General features: G+C 44.5%; 1 protein-coding gene across 1 annotated transcript; it reads left to right on the forward strand.

Moving 5' to 3' along the window:
* Positions 1–3,790: 3,790 nt before the first annotated feature.
* FBXO5 (F-box protein 5) lies at positions 3,791–7,608 on the forward strand. Its single transcript, XM_074144637.1, has 4 exons — positions 3,791–4,479; positions 4,808–4,898; positions 5,982–6,143; positions 7,289–7,608. The coding sequence occupies exons 1-4, from the start codon at positions 3,791–3,793 to the stop codon at positions 7,538–7,540; spliced, it is 1,194 nt and encodes a 397-aa protein (XP_074000738.1). The 3' UTR covers positions 7,541–7,608.
* Positions 7,609–14,555: the final 6,947 nt, after the last annotated feature.

A 14,555-nucleotide genomic window follows, 5' to 3' on the forward strand; every position in this document is an offset into this window, starting at 1 on the left:
TACCATGAGTATAGAGGTGTTTACTTTCAGACTTCTAATTGAAATTAGTGTAAGAAATGAGAAATGGAACTAAGTTTGCTACAGATAGCTTGTAAAGATGCATTATTTAAATATCCTATATAAAAATCAACTGAATATTGCAAGTTTATCTTCTTTTACTACATTTGAGACTGCAGTTTGAACCAGTGCACGTCAAAAAAATGCATAGAACCGTTTAAGACCTTTATTAGCTTTGTTTTCTAGGAAATACTGCATGGTAACTATGATTAAGTTCCAAATCTTTTAGTTAAAGATGCATCCATTAACTTGAGATGTAGGAGTGCCTGTATGTGTAAGGTGAGGCACACATATTTCCTGTTGGTGAGACCTAGGTCTAGAGTTACTGCCAGATTTACAACTCCCAGCTGGCACATAAGAAATTAAAAGAAACATCGATGCATTTTGTGCGTGAAAGAATTAGATATTGATGGGAGCAGAAACTAGGACTGAAGTCTTTATTCCTACCAGATCAGTGCCGTAAGAGGAGACTACAGAGCACTTGTGACAGTCTTCTTGACTTCGCTTAAAGCCAGACTATCTTATACCAAGAGTTGGATGCGTTTTGCGATTCCTTCTCTGTAACTTCAGCTTCATATTCCTCCAAACAAATGAGGGCCATCAACCAGGTCTAAGCACTAGACCACTGCATGATAAGTGTTCAGGTCTTTGTCACCCTATTCCCTGATGTTCCAGCTGGTGGCCTGCCTGCCCAGATCCTGCCTGGCTTGTGGCCACCCTGTTGTCTGGCTCCTGAACAGAGGTTAGGTGTGTTGTTGCCATGCAGGTGGCCAGCCTGTGATCAGACTGAGAAAAGCCAGGTATCACGTGGTTCTAGCAGGAGGCTGACAGAGGTATCCCCAAAATGGCATCCTATAAGGTGGACATCACTACCCTGAGTGGTGCCTCCTTGGCCTGTCATGGCAAGCGTTACCACGTAAAGACTTCAAGTCCCTTTCACGTTCCGTATTCATTTTAACGCAAGGTGTGTTGTCACATTACAAATGCGACCTTCCTGGCCCGTGAGAAGGTTGTCTTCTCAGTAGCGGCAGGACCCCTGCGCTGGTGTCCACCCCACTTAGCTCCTAGTACCGCTCCTCCTCGCTCTGCCAGCTGCGAATAACGCTGATTACACCGTAAAATAAATACAATTCTTCCATGGCGGGAGGAACCCAGATGTAAGAACCCAAATCCTTCCCCGGTGCAGGAGCTTTGCACGCTCCGGACGGTGTCACCTTCCCGGGCGCGCCTGGTTCAGAACGAACGCAGACCTCGGTGGGCGCGGACACGGCTGTGTCACCCCCTTACCCCTCCTCCCCCGGGGCGCAGAAGCTGCTCGTCGGTGTGGGAGAGCGCTCCGAGCCCGCCCGGCTGCCGGAGGACGGGAGGAAAGGAGGGAGGAAGAGGAGGAAAAGGAGGAAGAGGCGGGAGACGCCCCACGCCGTGTCTCCCGCGCTCCGGCCCCGCCCCGCGCCGAGCGCGCGCGCGCCACCTCCCCACCACTCGCCTCCCTCCTTTTGCCGGCCGAGGAGGGAAAATGCTGAGCCGGGCCGGCCCCGCCCACCGCCCCTCAGGATTGGTCCCCCGCCTTCCGCCCGCCTCCCATTGGCCGCCTCCCCTCCCCCCGGCGGCGCCCGATTGGCCGGCGCGGTTTTGGATACCAAATTCAAAGTTTTTAAAAGTACTCGGGGCGGGCGGCCGCGCACTCAGGGCCAGCGGGACGCGGCGGCGCAGCCCTGCAGGTGAGCGCGGGCGGGCGGCGGGGCCGGGGCTCCGCGGCAGGGCCCGTTGGTAGGCGGCGGGGCTCTGCGGTGAAGGCTCTGTAATCGAGACGGTTCGGGGCTCCGGGACCGGTGAAGCGCCGTGGGGACCGCTCCGTGGCGGGGGCTGCCGGCGTACGTGGTGGCGGGTCTGGGGGCGCTGGCCGCGCTGCGAGGGGTGGCGGGCGGACCAGGGATGGGGATGCCCGGCGGCCCCGCTGCCTTCCCCAGCATCCCCCCGCGGTTATCCCGCCGGCGGGATGGAACGGGATGGGGTAGAACGGAATGGGACGGCGGCGCATGGGCAGCCGCGGAGCGCCCCGGTCCTGCTGCCGAGCCTCCTGTGGGGCCCGTCCCGCACCAGCGGGACCGGGGCCGGGTCCGAGGGTGGGGTGGGGAGCGCAGCTCCCGCCGGCGGGCAGCAGCGGGCGGGGAGGCGCCGCGCCGCGCTGTCTCCCGCCCGCCGGGCCGCGCCGCCGGAGGGGGGCATCCCCCCGCCGCGCTCCTGCCCGCCCCGCTGCCACCATTTTAGGGGGCAATACCCCAACGTGGGGGGAAACGGAGACGCTCCCCCTCCCCCCTTCCCTGAAGGCTCAGGGTCCGGTTTTCGGGGCCGCGGGGCACGGCAGGGTCGGTGGCCGGTCTACCTGCCGCCCGCCCAGGCCATCTTTGAGCGCCGGGCGGGAGCCCCCTGACAGCGCCCGGGGGGCCCGCGGCTGAGCCCGCCCCGGCGAGTGGTCGGGGCCGGTCTGGGCGCCCCGAAAAACGGGCGGAGAGGGGACACACGTTTCCTAATTTTTGCAGGGTTTTAGCCTAAAAGCTCCCCTGCTCGCTGGTGGCGCGCAAGCGATGGGGGGAAGGGGAGAAGGTGGTTTGGGGAGTGTGGGGGGGCTTCGCCTCTCTCCCCTGGTTCACTCACACTGTACAAAGCCAGAATCGCATTTGCTCCCTTCTTCCACCAAACGTAGCTACGAAGAGGGACTTTTTTTTTTTTTTTTCTGAATCGTTCGTGAAACACGTTTTTCTAATGTGTTTTTTTCCAAAACGGCTGGAAGTGCTTAAATCCCTTAAAATACCTGCTCAAATGGGGGAGCTTACTTTTCATACGGATTGCAAAGCATGTTGAAAATTATTTTCCCTCTAGATTTAACACTTCAGAGATGGCTTCCTTCTTCCCTTCAGCCCTCGCCCATCCCCCCGCAATTGTTAATATAGATAGCACCACACTTCGGGGGGAGGGGAAGGAAAGAGGGCAAGAAAAGCTCGAATTTTCCCTGTAGTATCCATCGACCTCCCACCCTCTTAAAATCATGCTTGTAGGTAAGCTGTATTTCACTTTGACCATTGTTTAAGGGTCGCTGCTTTCCATTGTAATTTACACATCCATTGTAATTTAGGCATACGTGTGAGCACTCACGTTTTTCCTCTGCCACCCAGCTTTTTCCCTTCTTAAAAATGCCAGACACCTGGCTCCATCAGCAGACTTGCCTCTGGCCTTGGATGCAAACTTCAGGCTGCTTTGGCCCATCTATAGCCTTGCCTGGGCCTGATGTCACTCATGGTCCCTCTGCCACTGGTGTCCCTAGCAGGGACTGCAAGTGTCCTGAGTGTATCGCTGCATTAAGGGTAGGGAGTTGGAAACATTGATGTCTCTAAAAGTAGTCCGTGCTGGTGGAATGGTGACAAAGTAAATCATCCAGTCAGTTTTCTTGCCTCAGTTATAAGCAGCATAAAGCTCTAATTTTGAGAAGATCTCACATAGATTAAATATGTGGCTGATCATTAGTTCCAGTGGTTCCACTAGTTGTCTCTGTTTTAGACACTGGAGGGTGAGTTAGATAAAAGCTTAAAATTCATAACACAGAAGGGAGGAGTGATTGGTTCCTTATAAGAAAACCTGTGATGCAGTTTATGCTGTGCAGTAATTCTGTCCTTGTTGTTTCTTGCAGGATACAAACAGAGTAAGGAAATCAAACCTTAACCACTCTTTCAAAATGAAATGTGATTTTGATTGTACGTCTCTTCCTGCTGGGTTTGCACCATTGAAGTCTACTGTGGAGAAAACAAGACTGGAAGAATCCTGCTCCTTGAATTATGAGGAAGACTTTTGTAAAAGCTGTGCTGAAGAGCATCAGAAAATACTCCTTAGTGACTCATATCATGTGGCCACCAGAAATCTAGATCTTGAAGATGAAGGAAGACCTGTACATAACAAAGAAAACAAACAATTAACCCAGACACTTGATGAAGGTATCTATGAAATGGAGGCACTGGAAAACAGTAAATTTAATGAGGACAGTGGTTATTCCTCTATGTTAAGTAACCAATACGCTGATGCAATAGAACATGATGATAGTATACCTTTGGCTGGGAATCTCTGTGACACACCAAAGCATTGTCTCAAGAACCAAAACCAAGCACAGTTTTCAAAGAAGACTTTGTTGCCAGTAATCCATTATGAAGAAATGATTTGCTCAACTTTGAAAAAAAGTGGGAAAAGAAATCTCAAGTCTTGGGCTGTGGTAGACAGAATTGTTTTTAGAGGGAAGGTTGAACTTTGTAACCTAATTGGAAAGAAAATGGGATTAGACACAATAGACATTCTTGCTGAGCTCTTCCAAAAGAACCTGAAGCATATATTAGCAAACATCTTAAGACATCTCAGTGAGATGGATTTAGTAAAGTAAGTATATTGATCTCGTCGTATTTCATTGGGAAAATAACCTAATCAGATGGCTTAAGAATGTTTTAGATATGGGGCTTGTGACATTGACAAAGACAATGGTTAGTATTATATATTAATATACTGAAACATAAACTGTCGATGTAAGCCATGGATAAGCCAAATATGGACAATGTCTTTTTCCCTAGAAGGCAAATTAAAGACTAGAGCTGTGAACATATCCCATCTTCTACATGAAAGAGAAAGATTGCATAGTTGTTCCTACTATTCAATAAAAAGTTTTTCCCTTTTCTGGGAGGTAACTGATATGTTTGTATTGTCATTGCAGTTTTGCCAAAGTCAGCACAACATGGCAGAAGATTCTACAGGAAGATAAATGGATTTTCCAAATGTATAGTAAAGCTGTGAAAAACCTTTCTGTAAGTTTCCACGCTTGTTGGATATTTCAAGCCTTAACCAGCAGTGTCTTTCTGCTATTTCAGGACTCCTCCCAGCCTTCAGAGATCTCAGAAGAGTTTCTTAGATTGAAAACATGAAGTCTCTCAGTGTGCCCAGTTAGGATGCCCGGTCTCGGGTGCTGCTAGTCACTTCACTGTTAGTGCATAGACTCTCTTTGGAGCCCAAGGAAGGTTTACTGAGCAGGTTACCCAGGGAAAGATGCAGATGATCTTAAGAGCTTCCGCATGTCCCATGTCACAGAGGAAGGTAGGAAGGAGAGGGTCAGTTCCAACACCACCCGCTGGGCAAGCCCTTGAGGCTCTTGGCAGAGGCTTGCTTAGCTTCAGCATCTCCACTCATCCAGAAGGGAGTGAGACTGAGCGAAACCACTCTGCTGACTGTGCCACGCAACCACAGATCCAACCACACTAGCATTGCACTTTACCAAGGCCGGGACTCTTGGGGTTTTTCTTTCTTGAGAGACAACGAAACGAGGCTTAGGGTCTGCCACAAAATAAGGTAGCCAACTAGCTTGAGTTTTATGAAATATTTTATGATGCTGGTCTGTTGGGATGAAACAGTTGGACACCACTGAACATTCATTCCATAAAGTTTGATTTACTCCCTACCATTGTATGCTTTTCTTAACCTGAACTGCAAACTTAGAAAATTGGTAGGAGGAGCTTACTTATCAGAAAGAAAACTTCAAGCATCCCTATTCACTGTAAAGAATTAGAAATATTACTTTGTACTTTTAAACATTGCAGTGACGAGGTTACATGCTCTACCTAAATAATTATGTTAATATGAAAGTAAGTTGCATTATGTAGTAGAAAATGGTTGGTTTTGATGGTCTGAACTAGGGGTCTGTTCTACACATTTATAACAGTAGCAACCGAAAAAGCTAGGATAAAATTAACATAGTACTTGGTATGACATTTTATTATAGGAAGCCTTCTAGGCAGGAGGACAGATCAAAAATAAGTTGTTGACTTCTGTTACACCAAAAGTCAATATCAGATAAGTCTTTGCTCAAATCTTATTCTTTTTTTTCTTTTCATTAGAATGGTGCTAAGGCATCAGAACATGCTGCAACAAGGGAATATGTTCTCTACCGAGCGGCTTTAGCTTCCATTCAGAAAGCAACCCCACCAAAAAACTTGAGTAAAAAAGGCACCAGATCCAAAGCATCTAAGAATCACAGCAGGCTCATGGAGTTTTCTGAGGTAACTGGTGATTTCCATTCATCTATAATTTCTCATGTGTTGTTTGGCACACGATCAGCTTGTGAAGAATATTTCTAAAAGTAGTATCTCCAATTTGAAGTGCTTGTAACTCTGATTAGTATGGCTAGATTTTGCTTATTGAGCATATTTTAAGACAACGTCAGAAACTTAAGTGGAGAATAGTGTTACATACACTGAGATGTTCCACATCTTTTTTCCTTCCCCCCCAAGATGTCTAGGTATCCTTAAAATGACTTAGTGGGGTTCTTGTGGTTTAAATTTTGCATTGGATAAGACAAAAATATTTAGTATTTTTCCTCGTAGTTTCCATGGGCTTATAATGAATCACATGTTTTCCATATAGCAATCCCACAAAACCTATTTTACTTCAACACTGATAGGCAATTATTTTTTTTTTTTTAAAAAACAAAGACTAAGTAGTTCTTATTTTTTAAAAATGAAACGAATAATTCTCCCGTTTGTTCTATGCTTCTTTTTCAACTATTTATCTGACTAAGCTGGCTGTTTTTTAACTACACATTTCTAACGTCACACATTTGGAGTTGTCAACAACAGCTAACAGCATAAGCTTCCCTTCACCTTGTTATTTTTCTGGAGTTTTTGTTTTTCCACATATATGTGCCGGTCTACATTACAAGGGTATTAAGACTTTTAAAAGTGTTTATCAAAAGTCATTGTTTGTTAATAAGCAACAGATTTTCTTAACTAGAAAAAAAATTTACACTCAAGCTCCAAAGTCTGCAAATTGGTGCAATACTGGAAAGTATGATCAAGCTGCTCTCATACAACTATATAGCACTTTGTACCATTAGGAATCTGAAAGCTGAGCTGTACATTTAGTCTGCCTGTCCTTTAAATTTAAAATTTAAAGAATTTTAGATTGACTACCTCTATTTCTGTCCAAAGTACCTGCAGTTATAGATTGAGTATTGCTGTTCAATCTCCATCAGAATTTGATACAACCAGAATTAGGCTAAATTCGTAATTTATCTTTCTAGAGTAGAAGTCATATGCTTTTGTGGCACTTGGATAACATGAGGGAATGTTTGGGGTGTGTATTTACCCTCCACTCATGATTTTTTTTTTTTTTTTTTATATATATATATATATGCTTTTTCCAACAGGCTGCCAAGACCTTGAAAAACACTGAAAGCCTTAAGGTCTGCCATCGCTGTGGCTCACCTGCAAAGTATGACTCCTATCTACAAAGAGCGATGTGCAGTCGTGAAAGTTGTGGATTTGACTTTTGCACAAAATGCCTATGCAGCTACCACAGCTCCAGTGACTGTATGAGTGGCAAACCAGTGAAACCCATCTCTAATCTAGGGCCTCTTCCTGGGACTAAGAAAAGCAAGCAGAATCTACGGAGGTTGTGATCCATCCATCCCAGTACAGATACTCAGGTGTCCCATAACAGTTTTTTTTAGGATATGAACTTATTCACAAAGAAAATCAAACAACAACAAAAAAGAAGCTTTCTGCTATTCTATATTTAAAAAAAAAGAAGTTTAATTTTATTATTCCTCTGTACTATTTGGTCATGTTCAAATTCCTAGGAATCATCCCAAATATCCATTTAAAAAAGCCTTACTAATCTCTAAATTTAAAATAAAATTCTGGATATGGATTCTAATAACATTTTAAATATTTTCCTGACAATTTGTCTATTGTGTTCCAGTCTTCAAAGCACTCCACAATAATATTGAATGAAAGAAAAAAGTTTTGCCAAGTAGCCTTCCATGTGTAACCCCAGCAATTCTTGAATGCCAGAAGGGCGATGCGTAAATTGTGTTTTATTTAAATATTTACTCATGTTCAAAAGTCTTTTAAAAGCGTTTATAGTGAGAATGCCAATTGAGATTAGTGAATTTTAGGATAATATTTTTTCAGGGCTTTGCCTTAATTTTAAATGTGAAAGTTCATAATACCATTTTCATAATACCGGTTTACCTTATAGGAATCTTAAATTGTTGCTCTTGCTTCATTTCTTCATTCAGAAACTGCAGGTTTTCCTTGAGCTGAGGTGAAACCCTTTCCAACTTAAAAAAAAAAAGTACTGTATCTTGACTAAAAAAATACTTTGCCAGTGTTTTCCAAATCATAAGATTTTTAATATTTGTATATATTTGTAAATACTACTTTAAATATTATTCATGTTTGTCTTGTAAATGTGAAAATAAATTACTATTCTCAAAAACTTTGTTGGCAAATCTGGACTTCCTATTTATCATCTGAAAATGTTACTTTTCATGCTTGTTTTTCATGTCTTCTAGTACATACTTCTTAAAAATGTTGATTTAACAAAGAGGAAATCTCCTGATTTTGTGTAAAACGTACTGAATCCATTCTCATGCCGTGTTCCTGCAGTTTACCTAAAGGCTCCTAGCAGTAAAATCGCTGATAGTTTCTGAACCAATGCATTCCATGGAAAAGTTTGTGTTGACTGAATTTATGCTGCTGTTGTGGAACCAGCTCACTGTCAGAAGGTCTTTGTGATTCCCCAGCAAAGAAAGGCGAGCTTTCAAGAAAAGGACTGATTTTCTGGAAATGCCCGAGAGTTGGGTGTCTTTTTCCCATTAGTAAGTAGACAACAGACTGGGCAGGCAGCACTGTATGTCCTGCTCCTAGAACTGGGACAGCACTTACATAGTGCATGGCAACTTTTCCTGCCCTTGTTAATTTTCCACTTGTGACAGCAGTGGTAGAAAAAGTTGGGCAGCACCTCTAGCGTTCTGCTCTTATGTGGTGAACCTCATCTCTTAACCTGGACCTGAGACTTAAAATAACAGGCTGGCTGAGTAATATCAACAGTTTTCATCTGTAAATCTTTTGTCTATTTAAACCCGCTGACAGATATGCTCAAGATCTGAGAATGAAAGGTAGAACTCCTCCATCCTGTTATAATTACCTATTGTGGTAATTAGATTATACCACCTTTCCCAACCAGTCCTGCAGGCCAGAAGAAGATTGATGTTTGTATAGGAAGCAATAGCCCTCAACTACTAGATATTGGTTTCTCCAGTATTGTTTGTGGGATGTGGAAAAGGCAATGGTCGGGGGCTCGATATGCCTGCAAAGACCATGAGCCTGTTAGTAGGTTGTAGCCTGAACACAGACAGATAACAAATATTGCAAGCAAAAGTTTGTTATGAGAATTTTCATCTATGTTTATTGAAATTCCTGTGTCCTGAAGAGCACAGATACCTTAATGTGATCTGGACAGAACTGCCCTTTAGGACATTGAATTTGAGAAATGCAGCAGAGGCGTCCATGCTCAGACGGGTGTTGCAGAGTATGATACATCTCGAATTAAAATTTGTGTCTGTTTTGGTGCTGAATGTGGGTGATACAAACAATAGGTTTACTTTTTCAAGTTTTGAGCTTACTAAGGTTAACTATCCACTTTAGTAGGCTTAACAATTTGTGCACAGAGTGAAGAACAGCTTTTTTTTTTTTTCCCTTGTTTCCTGTAGAAATTTATCTGCTCATGTAGAATTTGAAGGAAAGTTCCTTGTTACTTCCAGATAAGGGGGAAGAACTGCACTATGTGGCTTCAGTGGTCACATCTGGAGATGAACAATATGAAGGAGGAGACGTTTTTCACTGAGTGATAAGAGGCAACTAATTCCTTCCTGAAACCTTGTTGCAAAGGTGAGATTACATGACTTCTAATAGAACTTTGGCCAAGCTGTAATGAGTCTGCTGCAAACCATTGTGGCTGTTTCTTTCCTCTTGTCCAACCATTTTTATGGTCTTTTCCTGATCCTCCAACCCTTGCCCTCCCAGCTTTAGTGTTGATAATCAGAATAGACATTCAAGATTGCAGCCTTCAACAGGTGGGTGACAGCTCCTTAAGGACCTTGACCTGTTACCAATGCTTGCAATTTTCTTATGCAAAATTTCTTTGTAGAAGCATGGGGATCTGTGGTGGCCACACAGCTATTTCCTCCTTTATGGTAATCCTGCCCAGCTGTTGAAAACTTGCCCAACAATGCTGAGCACTGGAGCTGTATAAAAACTATGCATCTTACTGAAAATTGTGATTGTTCGTCTCCTCACAAATAGCTTCAGTGAACCATGTATGGCAGAAGAAAACAGAGAACGATCAGTCCCCACCCTGGCATCTATGGCTGAGCGAGAAAGCAGCTCCTTATGAAGAGAGTGTGTTGGAAGTTATTACCAGTGAGTGCCCCAACCAGTGCTGAGGAGAGTGATATATGTGCCAAGGGCAGGAACGAAGTAGTAGATGCAGATTGTTGTGAATGGCTGTGCTGAGCCTATCTTGAACCTGCCTTTGATGTGTAATCAATGTGAGAGTCCTGCCTAAGGCAAGAGCACAGCACTTGCCATATGGAGAGGAGCAGTCCCCAACAACTACAGCTGTGTTGTCAAAACCACTTTCAGACTCAACAACTGGCAGCCCCAGTGACATTGCAGGAACGTGATAAGCTTCTTACCCACATCACATACGCCTTTCAGATCTACAGAAGGTGATAAATACCTGCAGGCTGACAGAGTCCCCTCTCTGGCTGGTGCAGCAGAGTACAGATTTCTCCCAGCGACTTGCTTATCTCTAGGCATGGCTCTGCATGGTGAGGAAAAGGGTGGGATGTTTCTCTGCTCTGTGAATTGCCATGGTGGCTAGCAGCTGTTCCCTCTGGCCTGAACAACTATGGAGCCAAAATATTCCTTAGCTTCACCCTAGCTGGGAGGCAGGCAGAAGCAGGGGTTTAAGGCTTTCTGGAAACAATATTGAATATCCACATTTGGCAGCTCTTCTCTCTTGCAGTTACGATGTTGTCCTGAAAAAACTAAGGAGCTGCTCGAGATGCTTACATCTTTCCGCAAAGCACTAAAGGCAATTTCAGCTGTCCCACCACAGCAACCAGAGAAGCTGGGGAGGCGTCAGATAATGATGATCAATCCTATGATAAATTCACTTGGAAAAACAAGGATGAGTTTGTATGCATTTATCAGTGCAAATTATCCTCCAGCAGCAGCCTTTGAGGTTCCTTTGAGGACTGTGGGACACGGAAGAACCAAACCAGAAAAAAAGACCCTCTTACTTCAACACCAAAACTGCTGGTGCCTTAGCACAGCAAGCAACATAGCTGTTCACCTGGGAGGCTGACTTCTAACGTGTGGCAAAACAGCAGCATGTGTCATATATGCTGTCACTAGCCAAAGGCTCCACCACAAAGAAGCGACAATTTAGCATGCTGAATGTTTTGTTTGACAAAAAAGTTTAAAACTCAAAGTTCTGGCAGTGCTTACTCTCAAAAAAACCTCAAAATATTTAAAGTCTGCCCTGACTCGCAGAGTTTAAAAAAAGCAATCTAGATGAAGATTGTGGTAAGAATTCTCCACCTCTCAAAATATCTACTCCTAAAGCCAAGGGCTGACAACCTTTTTGAGGCAATTATGCGTAGTGTAGCGATTTAAAAAAATGAAGTATGTTCTAGAAAGGGAAAACCACGAGATGGTGCTCTTGATACACTGCATGAAGCTGGATTCATTGAGTTCCTTCTTGCCGGGTATTTCCTCCACCGCCGCTGACTGTAGCTATCCATCTAGTTACTACAGTCATGGGTAATCATATTAAATCTGCGATTAAGAGAACAAAACCCAAACCTTGAATTCAATTGCTGATTTTAATGTTTTTTCAAACATATTTGTGTAGGATATGTACTTCTTTACTGAACTTAAAAAAATACAGGTGACTTCCATAAAAGCCTTATCCTGCTGCTAAATGTACCTGCCTTCTTCAAGGAGAGATTTGCTGCCCTAAAAACATAACATTTATTTTGCCCACCTTGTGCCCCTGTGGTGACAAGTGGAGAGCAAAACCACCACTTCAAAGCAATGGGTGCAAACTGTCCCATCAAACCCTCAGCATGGGTCTGGAGCAAGCAGTAAGTGGAGCTTTGTTTGGGGTCAGATGTCATGTTCCTCCCCCATGGAGGTTCGATGAACACTTCAGCTGTGCGACTGCTGTGGGATGACCTAGACATGTCTTCTGGCAGAAGCTAACAGTGCCAACTTGCAAAATATCTAAAAGGCATAGCATGAGTAGGTAAGGCAACTTCTCATACAGTTCCTCTGCCGTGGTTAGCAGGGGCTGGTGTCTTGAGCTGAAGTGCCATTACCTGAATGCAAGGATGGACCAAGCAATTACTGTGATAGATGCTTGATTTTGGAATACACTTGCCACGGTAGAAAAGGTTCCCCCTCTACTGCATTTAAACTTTGAAGTAGAGGATGAGGAGTTACAGAGATGGACAACTGCTGGAAAGTGAGTCTTTTACCTGATGAACAAATTGCTGTGTCAGCTCCACTCAACTTTAATGTTACCTTGTTAGAATGGTTTCTCCTCTGAAGGAGTTCAAGGGAACATAAGGAAAAAGGGACAAACATAATGCTGATATTCCTAGCAGAAAATAAAAGCGGCAAGGGTCCACTTGATCCTGCTGGCACACATAGAAATAGTTGCAAGGTTCAAATGAAGGACTAGACATTCTTGTAATAGCCACAGGGATGGTTCAGCAGCTGAGGGTTTATCCCTTAAGGTTTAGTATTGCTCTGCTCTTTGCATTCAGAACTGCCCTCCTGGTACCTCAGCACAGCACTCAAACAAGCCAAGGTCTTGAGAGGCTTTTTGAGACCTTGAGATGCAAAAAAATGCATTTCCCTATGTCTGCTGACTGCTCTGTAGGTTTCGAGATGGTGTTGGGGGGATACGATGAGCTCTCCAACAGCTCTCAGCCAGCAGCAGTGTCGGGGCAGTCCATGACCCCAGGGATGGCCCTGAGAATGCCCCCTGGCTGAGCAGGGGCATGGCTGGGAAGAGGGAGGGAACCCTCTCCCTCCTCTCCCTTACTTTTTGCCTCCTGAGTGCTGGGCTAGTTTTTGGGAGGTACCAGAAGTGCATCTGTGTCTGGCAAGGGGGAAGAGGAAGGCTGATGCTGGGGCACAGTGGAGTCCAGAAGAAGGGTTGGGGAAGTCAGCTGGGGTGGCTGTAAGGCCCTGAGTGGAGGGCAGGCTATGTCTTTTGGGTAGATAACACAGCATGTTGTGTATGTTTGCTGAAAAGCAAAGGCCTCCTGATGGTTGATGCTACCTTGTAACCAAAGCAGGACAGTAATGATGAATGCTGGTGTTGCATTAAACGGCTGAGCTACTCTGGCTCTCTCAGCCCATGTTGGACCCGCACTGAGAGCCTCATGAAGGTCTGAGTTAGCTCTTACCAAAAGTATTTGCTGTGGGCATATGAAGTTCAGGTGGTCCTCAGCTGCTGAGCAGAAGGACCAAGCTCAGAAGACGTTCCTGGGTGTTTCAGGAGGAGGTACACCTCTTCCAGGGCTAGTGCATGCCGGCTACAGCTTCAGATGGGAGACTTAACTATGGTGGTACAGCTGTGGTGGTGTTTCACTGGTTGCCACCTCCTGAAACTCCTGACATCCTGCCCGTGGCTCCTGAACGCCCACCAGAGAGCGCAGTGCCCATTCTGAAAAGCTGAGGGCTCCTCCCGGAGGCTGCACCGGGAGGTGGCTCAGGCGTGAGTCATAATGCAAACACGATGACACAAGACCTCTGAGACTTACCTCTTATGTTTAGTGTCATTTTATGAGGGTCTACCTCGGCTCAGTTAATTACATTGTGCAACAGATTTTCGTTAGTCATATGTAGATCTAATTTTTGAGATTGTCCCTGGATACCAAATTAGTAGAGAAGACATCAATTGCAATTTGCTTACAAACATGCTTTAAACACCAGCTGCTTGTAAAAATACACATAATGTTTTTAAATTAAAAAGCTCTGTGTTGCCTTAAAAACACTCACAACAGACAGCAGAATAATCCATTTACTCTCTGCAATGCATTTACTTCTGTACCCCTTGATAAAAAATCTGTGTGCCAGTAGGAAACCCAGAAAGTCTGTAAGTTGCTCCATGTCCCTGTCACTCTTTACGGATCGTAGTGGTTGTGTAATAAGTCATGATGCTAAACTGTAGTAGAAAAAGCTTCACTGAAGCAGGGTAAAAAAAACGTGTAAGGTGTCATATGTTAAAGGGAAGTAAATCAGTAAGGATACCGCAGGACTTCCAGTCTCCCTCTGTACCTTTTAGAAAGAGTTTCAGAAAAGCAAGCAGTTCATATTTGTTCTGGTCTCCTCACCTCTGTTAAATAGCAGTTATATTTTCAGTATTTGTACACGATATACAAATGTAAAATATATCAAAAAAAGATGTCTTAGTATCCTACCCCACCACCGTGGTCCCACCGCTCTGCTATGAATTAACCATGAAGTAGATAAGGGGTACACTTTTTAATATTTCTGTTTATACTCTCAGCGTGTTAATGCTCACAGTACTTATTCTCTTGTCAGTACTCA

Source organism: Numenius arquata, chromosome 2 (genome assembly GCF_964106895.1).
Source record: "Numenius arquata chromosome 2, bNumArq3.hap1.1, whole genome shotgun sequence".
Taxonomy (NCBI): domain Eukaryota; kingdom Metazoa; phylum Chordata; class Aves; order Charadriiformes; family Scolopacidae; genus Numenius; species Numenius arquata.